The following is a 14,768-nucleotide window of genomic DNA, read 5'->3' as shown; positions in this document are numbered from 1 at the left end:
GCCTGCCTCTATGGGAATTTAACATAGGGTTGTCCTGACTTATGCACCCTGTATTTTAAGGAAGAACATTTATTTATTTACGATACATTATTCATTCACAAAGAAAATTGGTGTCCTTAAAGGTTGGATTTTTCCTAATTTTTTTAATTAAGGCATTAAGATCAATTTCCAAAAGATGAATTTTTATTCCTCTTTTTAGGCAACTTTAGCATGGGTGTCCAACAATATTGGAGCCACTGATTGATAGCATTGATAGATCATGGCGGTGTTGTAAAAATCCCGAACTAGTCTTTCTCATATAACACAACAGGCTTGATTTGATTGGCAGTTGTCGTAGATGTTAAAACCGTCCTCTGTAAAGCAGTCATATCCGACGAGTGTTTTCTTCTGTTATAGATGCTGCTGACTTTCCTCCTGAAATAGTTTCCAGAGCAAACATAGAGCGCCGGATTCAGGCAGCTGTTTGAGAACGCCAGGTATACGGAAAACTGGTGTCCAATATTTAGAAAGTGGTTCCACTTATCCTCATCCAAAACTTTTAGATCACAGAGTAGGTCGATGAAAGTTACGAAGTGAAACGGACCCCAGCAGACGAGGAAGAACAGGGTGACGGCGCACACCAGGATTGTAGCCTTTTTGTCGTTTCTGTCTTCACAATTAACGTTGTCTCTCCTTCGATTCAAGGCTCGGACGATATTGAAACAGCAGAATGTGATGATCAGGAACGGCAGAGCAAAGCCCACCAGGTTTAGCACCATAAAATAAGCTATTCTCCAACTTTTGCTGGGATAATCCAGTATGCATTCGATGACTTGGCGAGCCGGAATGTCTACGAGTTTCCGCATCAAGGCAGTCGGGAAACCCATTCCCACACCAAACAGCCAAAGAACAACACAAATGAGCTTAGCGTAGCGTTTCCGCCGCAGCCATCGAGCCTTCATGGTCAAGACGAGCGCAAGGTAGCGGTCCACGTTCACCATGACCAGCATGTAGATGCTGGTGTACATGTTGACGTTGATGGAGAGGTTGACGACTTTGCACATGAATTCCCCATAAGACCACATGAAATAGTTAAGGATGTTCATGGCCCAAAAAGGCAGACAGACTAGAAGAATAAGGTCAGCCAGTGCCAGATTACCAAGGTAGATCTCAGGGACGGACCATCTGCTTCCCTGGAGCAAGAACACTAGCAATACGAAAGAATTCCCCAGAATTCCCACCAAGCACACGATGAAGATGTACGGTGGAATAATGGAGTAGACTAGTTGCCACTCTGTTGAGTTGAAGAAATCCATATATGATGGAGTGACGGATGCATTTGGAGGCTGAAGTGTCGCCATCGACAAGAGCTTTTCTGGCTGCATCCTAGAAGATAAAAGAGCTGCTGAACTCACTGCACAAGACAGATCTCTTTTACTGTGGGTTCAAATTTGAAATCTATTAATATTATGCTTTGAATTAATTTTAGGTAATCGCATTGGCTACAAGTCATTTTTAACAATTTTGAAAAAAATCTTTATTGTTGAATCTCATATAAGGAAATTAAGGAAAACATACTTCTGATGTACATTAGTGTAAATCATAGTTGAATGTGTCTTTCTGTGGTTCTGAACAGACATTACACAGAAAAATATTGGTGTAGGATTTACTTATTTCACTCAGAAATTGCTAGTAAATTTCACAAATAATTGGTAAGAAATGGCAAGTAACCCGTTGAATTAAATATGAAATTAAGTTGAAAGACTGAAGTAGTATGTTCTTATAAAACATGCTCTAATAATCATTATTCATCATTTTTACAGTGTAGAAATTTGGTGTCTTATCCATTTTTGTCATTCAAACTCATATTTGCATGTTCTCAGATACACAAATAAAACATTTTATCTTTTTTAGCAAGTTTATTTTTAAATTATTTATTTTAATTTTACATTTGTATGATTTTGTCAATTTTTTTTTTTTTTTTACTATCAGCACGTAAATCCCAATTTGGGAAACTGATTTATTGTTTAATAAAATGCACAAACAATTTACAAGCAAAACATTTCATGAAAGTTTGTTTTTGTTTGAAATAAAACAAAATATCTTTCTCAAAAGCTCAAAAGACGAAAAGCATTGTGTCCATGCCTGATCTAATGCAATGAATGATGTTCACAGCCTAATTGTGACAAAATCATCCAAGTAGCCTACTTTTTGAAGCCACTTTGAATCATAAATAATATATGACTTTACTTACCTTTACACCTGGAGTAGTTTTCTTTGCGAGTGGACTGATATTCCTCACTTTATCCTCCTTTATCTTCTTGTTCTCGTTGAAGGAATGTTCAGTAAGAGACGGAGAAAAGCTCTGTCTATACGAACACATTCCTCCACAGTCATCGAGCTCCTGGTGAGGCAGAATCTGTTTACACTTCAGACTTCGTCTTCCATAGTTGAGCACACGAACATTATTAACACACTGAAGAGAGACAGATGAAGGCTTCAGAGAAATGCAAACACAACGTCTGTGGGCCAAAACTCTGGATATTGTGCTTGATTTATTTGCGGATTGGTTTGTTTCCTTATTAGAAAGTATTACATACTTCACATAATACTAATAGAAAATATAACACTAAAATGACACAAAGTTGGGCAGTTGCAATGTCAAGCAGCGTTACGTTATTCTAATCTATTTTTATTATACACACAGTTTTTTTAAGATCATATTAATTGAGAGATTAAATATTTGTACTGTAAATTAATGGATGGATGGATGGATGGATGGATGGATGGAGGTATCGACGGGTAGATTGACAGATAGATAAATGGTTAGATGGAGAGAAGGATATGGATGTGTAAGCCCGTTTAAAGGTCCAATAGCGGTCTGAATTTAATTTAAACGTTTACTTCAGTAGAGGTATGGCCACTATTACAGATATAAGTCAACCAACTTTACTTCTCTTATAATAGCCTTGGATTGGCCATGCCGTGGTTTCCCACGTACACTTATCTAAAGTAACATTACATTAAAACAGAGATAAGACTCACCCCAGATTTAGGTTGGTCAAGCAGCATTTGCTGCCCTAAATGGAAATTCACTTCTTGTCTTTGCAAAACCAAGTACACTTGAATTAGTGCCAAATATTAGTCGTCACTAATGTAACGCAAAACTTGCGGGAACATACATTACAAATCTGTTTAATCTATTTGGGAAAAAAATTTTAGTGTCAGTCGGAATAAAATCAAATGTAACAATTTATTATGTCAGGTAGATGTATCATGCCAATTTCATAATCAGTTCAAAGATATTAAATACAAAACATCAAATTCTCTGGAATGAAGAGAAAAGATGCGAACCTGACATCAGAAAATACATGATGCTGAGAGTCTTGGCCACTCTCAGCATCACGGGCTAATTTGAGCTACAAATTTCCCTAAATACTCAGACCAAGGTAGAAACCTCTTTTCAAATGTAAACATGAGTTCACAGTGGGAATTTGCATTAATTACCATCCCAGACTTACTGGGGACAGAGGTTGATTTACACGGAAACATTTGCTTACAATGGGAATTTGCATTGAGTTTACACCTTTTGAGAGCAGGATGCCATTTGCCTGTTAGACAAACCCTCCTCTGTGTGAGAGTTATCTCTAAACTCTTAAAAACTTTATTACCTTTTGGTTTACTTCTGTGGGAATGAGACCTTTGTACCAGTCGCACTGAGACATTTCAAATGATACCAAACATGTTTAATATTGTATCATAATTCACATTAAACCATATAGATTCTTGGGTGAATTTTGGTGATCTCAGCATGAGAGAGGAGGAGTGGGGGAAGAGGGAAAGAGATGTAGATTAGGATGATTCTGAGGTGAGACTTGCGTCTCGAATGGTGATGCTAACTTCACAAGAGAGAGTTCAAATGTTAATTTCCTTTGTACTCTCAGAGAGTTGCCCTCTCTTCCAATTTTTCCAGTCTTACAGATGGATGGATAGACAGAAAGAAGGATAGACAGATAGACAGACAGACAGACAGATATGTACATGGATAGATGGAGAGATAGATAGATGGAGGAATGAGCGGGTAGATTGATTGATGGATGGATGGACAGACGGACGGACGGACAAACTGACAGATAGATAACTAGATAGATGGATTGATGGATTTTGTGATAGATAGATAGATAGACGGATGGATGGACAGATAGAAGGATAGATGGATGGATTTTATGTTTTATAGATAGATAGAGTGGTATAAGGTCTCAGCTATTCTGGTCTCAGCTATTCTACCCTGTAAAATACTCTTGCAATGCAACTCTTCTACCAGTAGAGGTCGATGTGAGATCAGTTTCTGCTGAGAGAGAGAGTGTGTGGAAGCTGATGTACGGCTTCAGAGATTAATTGTAACTTGGCAGACAAATGTTACAGACAGCGACAAAATGGCTCACATATTTAAAGTGTGATGGCCAAAATATAGCTGTTATGTTTTCCTTATAATCTGTATGATTGTGTTTAGTGCTTCTGCAGACACTAGTGACCTGTAACTGTAACTAGGCATGTGACAATATATTATCACAATATTGAAATAAGTTGCAAAAAAAAAAAGTGTTGTCGTACTATATGGTTTAATAACTATTTCTTGTAACTAAAAGAAACTGAACATTCAAATACAATATAAAGCAATACACAAAAATGTAAATAAACAAATGTTTCAAGCAGATTAAAGTAAAATATACTGAGTCTGACTGAAGTAAATTTATGCAGACAGTTTGAATAGCCTACTTTTGCAGAGTATATGCACTGAACAACAAAATGAAGGTAATACCCAATAATTCCTAGCACTGAAATCATTTATTTTTGTGTGTTTGGTTAAAGCATTAGGAGGTTTTGTATTTAGGGTTTGTCGATTATTTTTTTGTTATTCATTTATATTATTAGGCTATTATTATTTTGTATTATATGTAATTGATATTCATATTTTTGTTTTATTCCAAAAAAAATTTTTTAAGTCACCATTATGGTGGTCAGTGTTGCTTTTGGTTATTTTTCATAAATCCTCTGAATAGGCCTATTGGATATAATAAAAGCGTTATACATTAATACACATGTGTACATGTTGTGATGCATGCATCTGGATGAAAGATCCTGAGTTTACGGAACCTCAGGACAACAGTTGTTTTATTTCTTAAAGTTAAAGTGGTAGTTCATTCAACAACTATTTAACAAACTCTTCATGACTATTTAGATGCTCTTTCTGAGGATGCTTGAATGAATTTAGAAAACTTATAGCAAGTTGGCAGCACAACTACTGAAATTGAGTGAACTTAGAAATGTTTCGCAGCTGGTTGCTTCATTTTTTCAAGATAATATTTTGTTTACAGTTCCAGAGGCGAGTGTTGTTTAATGCGAAGCTCAAGTGGATTTTTTTGTGGGGAAAACTGTTAGAATGATCCAGAATGAGAAATTATTTAATTATTTAAAATAACTGAAGGTATTTGACACGTTTTATATTTTTAGAAAAGAAAAATGCCCACAAAAAAGGTAAAAATGCCTTTTAAAATCAATTCCAGGGGGCATACAAATGCTTTCAAGCACTGGAAATGCAGCCAAGAGATGTTATTTTTAAAGGCAGAGGTTTTGTTGAAAAGACTATGATGAATTTATACCACTCAATTTATACCGCACAAAATATATGCTTCATTTGAGGGAATGCTGACAGATTACAGTACAGACACCCGCCCGCACTGCTGTGTTACCGACCACAGTCTTCTTGAAAACATGTCTGAGGTATCACTGGGAAAACACTATTTAGGATGGTGTTATTCATAGACACACAAAGAGAAACGGATGAAGAGTCATTACTGGAAAAAGTCTGTCGCACATTCTTTAATTTGACCAACCAGTCATTTTCTGACCCTGGAAACAGACGCTGGAAACAGAAACATCATTGCTGGAGTGTCTGTCTGATATTTTACAGGCATTGCACAGACAAAAAGTTCCAAGAGTTGTACCATGTTTTTTGAACACGTAGTATTTCATAAGGATAACACAGCTTTTAAAAACTATAGCCACATTTTGCCACATTTTTCTGTTTTTTTTGGTCACACTTTAGTTTAGGGTCCAATTCTCAGTATTAACTACGACTTTTATCTCAATAAACTCCTAATTACTTCTTATTAATTATTATTATTAGTAGTAAGGTATAGGCTAGTTGTTAAGTTTAGGATTAAGGGTTGTAGAATATGTTCATGCTGAATAAGGCATTAATATTTGCTTTATAAGTTCTAATAAACAGCCAATATCCTAGTAATATGCATGCAAAGCAACTAGTTAATGGTGAGATTGAGAACTGGACCCTAAACTAAAGTGTTACCCAGATTTTTAGCATCCTACAGCATTAAAGAAATGTACACCGTTTTAACATCAAAACTGACATATTTATCAAACATTTGCCTATGAATGAATATTGTATACATAATGGTCTTAATATGTTGTGAATGTCTTTAAGGTTGATGAGAGCTGTGATCTTGTAGAACCGCTTGTCGAATCAATTTTCTTCTCTGTAAAGGCAATGCACTACATGATTTTGCAGTCTAGATTAGTCAACAATAGTTGCTGAAAGTCTCCGCCAGTTTTCAGATTTGAGACTATGATTCCATCCTGTCGGAGGATATCAAAAAATGTTTGATATTTTAAGCCTATTTTATAACACAGGGGTTCCCAAACTTTTCCATGACAAGACCCCCCAAAAACCATTAGGTTCTGGCCAAGGCCCCCCTTTTGCAGGATGTTACTGAACCCATCGACAATACTACGGCAAATGTAGGAATAAATAAATAAAAGATCTAGGTGAACATCAGATTATGTGATGGTGTTTGATACCAGCCAATCAGAAAGTTTATAGAGATGCACCGATTACAGTTTTCTAGGCCGATTCCTATTTTTCATTGAGTTTGACCTGCCGATACAGATTTTAGCCGATTTCATTTTTTCTAACCACTTTACAGCACACACAAATATTTATTTTCTATATATATATATATATATATATATATATATATATATATATATATTTTTTTTTTTTTTTTTTTATTATTTTTTTTTAGAAAACACCATATACTTTTACCAAAACTGAATAATAAAAACAAGTTTAAATGGGTACATTTGCTAGCCTAAAATTTTTTGTCTTCATTTTCTTTTCTGACAGTTCTTGTTAAAACACACTAGACATGCAAATTATGTGCATTTTAGGCACTTTTTGTGTGAAATCATATTTATTTTGTCCATCAAAAGTGTGCTTTCACTTTTTTTTCTTCCAACTTGCTGCGGCCCCCCTGGCGCGGGCCTCACTTTGAAAACCCCGGTTATAACATGTTGAAGTGTATGACGCATCTACCAGTGTTGCAATAAAAAAAAACAATACTAAAGTAAATTAACAAGCGTAACAAATGATGTGACTCTTCAGCTCAGATAAAACCACTGACTGCACCACTCAACTCTAATTCACGCTGTAATCTCTGGAGTCCATGTTCTGACCGCATCTATTCACCCAAGACTGTAGGCGCTTGACTAGTTTTTTCTGTTGTGATTCAGCACACAGTCGCCACTGCGCTCATCTCCTGCACATCCATGTTCGTTTCATCTGTCATGTGTCTCCTCGCAGCGAGCCGTGTGTTTCTGTGTGAGTTTGTTGCGTTCAGAAGGATTTAAAAGTCTGGTAGTGTGATCCTCAGTCGTTTAGTGTTTGATGCCCAGTTTTTCTCTGTAACCGTTTACAAAGTCAGCAAGTCTATGATGCCTAGTGTTTTAAAATCTGTAGCCTAATGGATTCTAGCCTTAAGTTGCTTTATCAGCTGTTTGACTTTCTCTGACAGTCTGCAGACTTCTTCATCTGTCTGTTTTCGTCTGATATTTAACATGCATTTACACAGACAAAAAGTGGGTTGCACTTTATTTTACAGCATACTTACCTTAGAAAGTACTGGGTAATATCATTTATGGTAACTACATGGGATAAGGTTAGATTTAGGGGTAGGTTTAGGGTTAGTTCCTAGTTATTATTACCCTTCTATTGTAATTACTTTAAGTACATAGAATGTACATGGGAAACAGGACTGTAAAATTAAGTGCCATGATATTACCATGTTTTTTGAAGAAGTACCACAGTACACCCTTTGCATTGCTTTATGTATTTTGTAATGATTACACTGTTTTTAAATACTACTGTTCATTTTGCAGATGCTTTTATCCAAAGTGACATGCAAACATCTATGCAAGCTGGAGTTTTTTGTGTAATTGTGAGTTTGATTGCAATTTGACAGTATCTTAATATTGTCCTTCCATTAATTTCAGTGCTTATTGACTTTTAACATCATGCAGCACGACTTCAACATATAAAAAAACATCCTTTAAAAAAAACCCACACACCACCATTTCAAAACATAAAATGAAAAATACACACATTTAAAAAAAAAAGTAATCACATAACCTTTAAAAAAAACGGTATATAAACATTTTCACTCAAAATTTCACAAATAATTACAATGAAACGGCATTGCATTAAATGTGACATTTTGAAGTAGAACAACTAAAATAGTACATACTCCAATAATGTTATATTTACAACTTCATAAGATATTTTTTTACAGCATACATAAAAACTGACATATTAAACAAACATTATGAACATTGTACACATAATTGTCTTAAAATGTTGTGAATGTCTTTAAGGTTGATGAGAGCTGTGATCTTGTAGAACCATTTGTCGAATCTGTTTTTCTCTCCGTAAGTTGCTTTATCAGCTCTTTGACTTTCTTCCTGAAGTTCTTGCCCACGATCACGTAGAGTATCGGGTTCAACACGCTGTTGCTCAAAGCCAAGTAGGTGAATATCTGATTGGAGACGTCGAGACCGGATTCAAAGTCGCATCCGCCGAGGAGGCCGAAGCGCACCAGGATATCCATGAGGGTCACGAGGTGGAACGGCACCCAACACAAGAGAAACACCAACAGCACCACCAACACCAGGATGGTGGCTTTCCTTTCCGTGTTTTCCGCGTTAAAGCGGTCGACGACTTGCTCGCTCAGGGCTCGAATGATCTTCAGCGTGCAGTAGGTGATCACCAAAACTGGGATGATGAAGCCGAGCAAAATGAGAAGGATGTCGCAAACGAGGCCGACATCGGGACTCGGATAGTTCAGAATACAAGCCGTGACGTTCAGCTGCGGGATGTATTGAGTCTCTCGGAAATGAAACGTTGGGATGTTGAGGATTAATCCGAAACACCAAACGGCGATGCAGTTGAGCTTGGCGTATCGCGGTCGTCTCATTCTACCGCGAGACATGGCATGAACGAGCGCAACGTAACGATCTGCGCTGACCAACACTAGTAAGTAAATACTACAAAACATGTTCATTTTGATTCCTGAGTTGACCAAACGGCACATAACCGACCCAAATCGCCAATCGAAACTATTAGCGATGTTGATCGCCCAGAACGGCAGACACAAAACCAACAGGAGGTCGGCGGCCGCCAGGTTCCCCAGGTAGATTTCCGCCACCGTACATGCTTTCTTATGCAGACCGAAGACCAGCAGGACGAAGACGTTTCCCAGAATTCCCAGCACGCAGATGATGAACATGTAAGCCGGCTGCATGACGTACAACCAGTCCCACACTTCAGAATGCGGACACTGGGTGTCATTGGTGAGGTTGTTCCTTGAGATGGTCGTAGGAATTGTAGAAAGGATTGATAATGGTGTTGCTTTTATGTCGTGCTCCATGTTTCTGTGAAGAGAAGAGATGTTTAGCGTCAGTTTTTACATTTAAATGGAATAATATGATTTTTCTTATTATTATCAATGTTAAAAATAGTTGTGCTGCTCAATATTTTTATGAAATCTGTGATACACTACCATTGAAAAGTTTTAAAGGAGGATTTAAAGGAAGATTTTGAGAAAGTAAGTACGAAATTTTATACGACATTTAAATTGAAAAAGCGACATTCATAATGTTACAAAATATTTTAAATATATATTTTCTATTCATTAAAGAATCTTGGGATTTTTTTTATTTTTTATCATGGTTTCTCTAAAAATAGTTTTTTCAATATTGATGAAAATAAATGCTTTTAATGTAAAATATATTAAAACAGAAAATAGTTATTTTTAATTGTATTAAAATACGGGGCTGTTGAATGCTTGAATCTGATTGGCTGACAAACATTATAAGGTGTGCAATTATTTTCAGGGAAACGCACGACTAAAGTAGTTCCAGCAGGTCTCGACCGCATTACAGCTCTATATCACTTCGCCACATTATTTTAGTTATTTCAAAGGTCTTAACATCCCACAGAACCAATTCCCACAAAAGTCACTGATGTACTTATGTATTATGTATGTATTATGGAAAAGTGCAATCTCTTTCTCCCGCACTCTCCCACTCAAACGCACACACATAGAGTACGGAGACACTCACACAGAAACGTGTTATCAGCGCTGCTCTGGTGATTTTATCAGTAAAATAGTTCAGCAACTTAAAAGCTACATGATATTTCTCACTAGAGAGGGAATAACGGCGCTGTTCTTGAAGCAGATCAACTTACAGTTTCACTATTAGAGACGCTGCAGCCGAACACTGTTGAGAGACACACAGATTCAGGTAATTCACACACACTTAATCAATCTCTCTCTCTCTCTCTCTCTCTCTCTCTCTCTCTAATAACAGCATTAGTAACAGCATTAATAACTGAATTAAGTGGCTCAGGTCTCCGTAACTAGCTCTAAAATGACGAAAAAAACGGAGGCTTGGGATGAGATGCGTAAGAAATGAGTCCCACACACAAAAGCATTTTAAGAACAAAAACCTGACAGATGTCTTGAAATACATCATCTGAGCAATGTTTTGAGGTGTGGTAACCGTAGTATAAGCAAAATAATTGACTCCGGGCCGTTGAATTATTGCATTTGCATTACCACCTCGGGTCTGCATTATTATTTGGGTGTGTCAATTATTCCATACTTAATATTTCACATTTTTGTGTGTGTTTTTGATCAAATAAATGCAACCTTGGCGATTAGAGTTTTTCCTGTTTGGTAAAGCAATAGTTAACTTGACATTTTTTCTCACCCTCTTGTCGCTCCAAACTCATGTCTTGCTTTCATTGTATGTAAAACAGCAGTGCTTTGATCCACGTAATAAAATAAGTGAGTCATAGAGGTTTGGAACGACATGTGAATGAGTAAATCCTGGAATCCACGAAGTGGCATCTTACAGTATGAAAGCGTTGTGTAGTTGCATAATATTTCCAGAGTTTTAAGGTGAAAGCATCTGTCAGGGGCTGATGAGGTGGAAAACAGCAGGGGAAAGAAATGAACAAACTGAGGCTAAAACATTTATTTTCCCTTCATGGGTCAGTAGTCAGAAGACTGAATCTTTTAATCTGACTAATTGCTGTTAACCATGACTAAGCAACAAAGAATAGTCTGTGATTAGATAAGCTGTTTAGGTATTTACATTTTTTTTTTCTTTCAGAGTTTTGTTTATGTATTTTTATCGCAGGATGTGAATTAATGGACTGTCTGAACCTAATGATTAAGAATAATATACTGTCAACCGTTTAAAAGTTTGGAGTTGGTAAGATTTTTTAAAAATGTTTTTGAAAGTAAAATAAATAAAAAAAAACGTTAAAAAAACTGTAGTATTGTAAAATATTTTTACAATTTAAAGTAACAGTTGTCTAGGTGAATATATTGTAAAATGTAATTTATTTCTGTGATCAAAGCTGAATTTTCAGCATCATTACTCCAGTCTTCAGAAATGATCCTTCAGAAATCATTCTAATATGATGATTATTAACTATGTTGAAAACATTTGTGCTGCTTCATATTAAGGATTCATTGATGAATAAAAAGTTCAAGGTTCAAACATTTTGAAAAACTAAAAATAGTCAAGAGTGCATATGCTAACACATGATTTTTTTTTAAATTGTGTGTGTGTATGTTTGTGTGTGTCTAATTTAATATAGACCCTCACAAACACAAGTTAGTGTTCATCAAGTGAGTAGTTTACCATACTAACAGTCACCCGCTTGAGTAATCTTGATTTACAATATATCACAAGAAAAAACATTTGAAAAAGTACATGAATTGAGCTGTAAATATCCTTGCATTGATACTTTCCAGATGTTCAGACCAACCAACACATAAACCTGACAATAATGTACATGTTTTAATTTCTAAGTTTGATGTCAAATATGCCAAATATAGCCTAAAAGTCAAATATGTAATGAAGCTTCAAACAGCACAATTAAAAATACCAAAACGTCTATTTCTTTTGCCTTTTCTCTTGCTTGTGTTTTGTTTTCTTCCTCCTGTTCTTCTGTAGAAGCAGAACATGTTGTTCCTGGAAAGTCCTTTAAGCGAACATGCTTTATTAATTTCTTTCAAAACTGCTCTAAATCAATGGAGTTTAAGATATACAGTGCAATGGACACATCACGTCTAATGCACATTCAGTTTAAAATGACATTGTTTGGCAGACACATGGTCTTGTAATTGAATCAGTGCAGTACGTACCTCAGCTCCTCCAGAAAGCAGGTCCAGATGTGTGTTTCTCTGTGCGCTGTGTTTTGTGTCGAACGCCCGGCACGGCCTGACTCTTTAAAGAGTGGGAGCTTCACATTACTCTGATGTCAGACCTGCTCTCCACCCTCCTGCTTTTTTTTACTGGAATCCTCAGAAACAGCCGTCTGGATATAAATATATAAAGCGGACTTCCCTCGATTGGTCAGGACTGTCAGAAGGGTCCTGGGGTGTCTGTGACCCCTCAACTCTTTCTTTAATGTTTATTTGTCAGATGTAATGCTCCGTATTAGAAAAAATGTGGTCGTGACCTTGTGAAAGTGTGTTTATATATCCAACAACATCCCAGCTGCTGCTGACATCATTATGGGGGTGTTTTTGTGCTGTTTGCCTTTTTTTTTTTTTTTTAGTTTTATGAAACAAACACCATCAAATTTTATTCAGACCATGTAAATATCTAGTTTATTTCTTGCTGATGAGCACAATAAAGCTGATCATCTTTAAACCAGTTCTTTAAATCTGTGTCAGTGATTAACAATCCAAAATACAACAAAAGGTTTAGTAGAATCATAAAATGGTTTCTTAGAGCATTGCTACGTGAACTTTATTGTCTTCAAAAATGAAAGCTCAGCTCTGATGGGAAGAGTTTCTGTGTTTGGTTTGAGTGGAGGTCTGAATCCAATAAGAGTCAGTGTTTATTTGAATCAACTACAAGACGTTTCCATTTAAAAATGAGGCAAGAGGACACCACAAAACGATTATTGAGGCCGAGCTGTTAGTTTATGAACCTCAAGATTAAAATCACTTCTCAAAAGTGTCTCATAGGCCCTCATGAGAGCGTCATTTAGCTCTTACTGAACACTTACTGTACGATGTTAGTGGTTTAGTTGCTCTGTTGAGAATATGCACTAATGTAAATCACACTAATGTATCTCTGATAGTGGGTCGATATCAGGTGAGCAAAACTGTGCTTTTAAATTAAATTAAATTAAATTTGCTGTGTTCAGAATGTACTAGTATTGCATACTATAGTTCCTACTATATATAATGCAATGATAAACATTCAAACTGTAGTATAAGCCAATGTTTGATTAAAAGATTTTTACTGTTTTTAAAAGAAGTCTCTTCCGAGGCTGCATTTATTAGATGAAAAACAAAGTAAAAACTGTGACATTTTATTACCATTTAAAATAACGGTTTTCCATATGAATATATTGGAAGGTCAAGTCACCTTCATTTATATAGCGCTTTTAACAATATAGATTGTTTCAAAGCAGCTTTACAGTGATAATTACAGTAACAGAGATTGTTTTGGCTTTACAGAAGCTCTAGAATAAAGTTATTGTCCAGATAAAGTTAGTTTTGATTGATTCACTCATCCGCTCATCCGGACGACAACAGTGCCTGCAGGCTCGAGAACGCAAACCTTGAAATATCTTCCAAGATGCAAGCCTTGAATAAAAAAAAAAAAAAAATTATCTCTGCGCAAGCTTTAAAAACGCAAACCTGTGAAAACGCTGACGGCGTGCACATGCGTATTACGTGTTTAGTCTATAGATATGTGTGTTTGAATATATATGTGCATAGGCGTGTAGTCTTTCTTTACAAACTGACCTCAACAAATTTCTTGTCTGGCCTTAAAAATGTATAATACAGAATTATTTAGCGCTTCCGAGTAGCCATGTGAACCGGAACAATTTTGACAATGTTTTATCTGTATAGAGGTAAAGGGAAGGAGAAGGAGACCTTCACAGGGGAGAGACTAGTAGACACTTCAGGATTGTGTTGTCGTCATGTCCAGGCGCTGGTCCTGTGTGAGTGTGTGTGAGTGTGAAAGTGTGTGTGATGTAAAGTGTAATTTATTCTTGTGATCAAAGCTGAATTTTCAGCATCATTACCCCAGTCTTCAGTTTCACATGATCTTTTTCAGAAATCATTCTAATATGATGATTTACATTGTTATTATGATTATTATCAATGTTGAAAAGAGTTGAGCTGCTTCACTTTTGTGTGGAAACCCTGATCATTTTTTTTTTTTAGGATTCTTTGATGAACAAAGTTCAAAAGAACAGCATTTATTTGAAATAGAAATTAGGGCTGTCACTAATGATTATATTGGTAATCGAGTAATCTGTCGATTAATTTGACGAGTAATCGAGTAAAAAATAGCCTTTAAAATTACATAAAATACATATATAGCAACGATGACGC

At 36.1% G+C, this 14,768-nt stretch overlaps 2 protein-coding genes across 3 annotated transcripts; both read right to left on the bottom strand.

Annotated features, from left to right (window-relative positions):
- Positions 1-284: 284 nt before the first annotated feature.
- bdkrb1 (bradykinin receptor B1) lies at positions 285-1,364 on the bottom strand (the record flags this gene model as incomplete). The annotated part of the gene is made up of 1 exon (XM_079852571.1): positions 285-1,364. One exon carries the CDS (start codon positions 1,362-1,364, stop codon positions 285-287), a length of 1,080 nt encoding a protein of 359 aa, XP_079708697.1.
- Positions 1,365-7,250: 5,886 nt separating this feature from the next.
- On the bottom strand, positions 7,251-12,859 carry bdkrb2 (bradykinin receptor B2). Of its 2 annotated transcripts, XM_079852573.1 has the most exons (3): positions 12,552-12,695; positions 10,580-10,611; positions 7,251-9,762 (listed from the first exon to the last, which is right to left on the bottom strand). In XM_079852573.1, the coding sequence occupies exon 3, from the start codon at positions 9,756-9,758 to the stop codon at positions 8,682-8,684; it is 1,077 nt and encodes a 358-aa protein (XP_079708699.1). In that variant the 5' UTR covers positions 9,759-9,762; positions 10,580-10,611; positions 12,552-12,695; the 3' UTR covers positions 7,251-8,681. The 2 variants fall into 2 exon arrangements, with proteins under 2 accessions (XP_079708699.1, XP_079708698.1); XM_079852572.1 differs by lacking the exon at positions 10,580-10,611 and having other exon boundaries at positions 12,552-12,859.
- Between the last annotated feature and the right edge of the window lie 1,909 nt (positions 12,860-14,768).

This window comes from Squalius cephalus (genome assembly GCF_949319135.1).
Source record: "Squalius cephalus genome assembly, chromosome: 20".
NCBI classification, from domain to species: domain Eukaryota; kingdom Metazoa; phylum Chordata; class Actinopteri; order Cypriniformes; family Leuciscidae; genus Squalius; species Squalius cephalus.
This window is presented reverse-complemented; position numbering and strand designations above follow the sequence as displayed.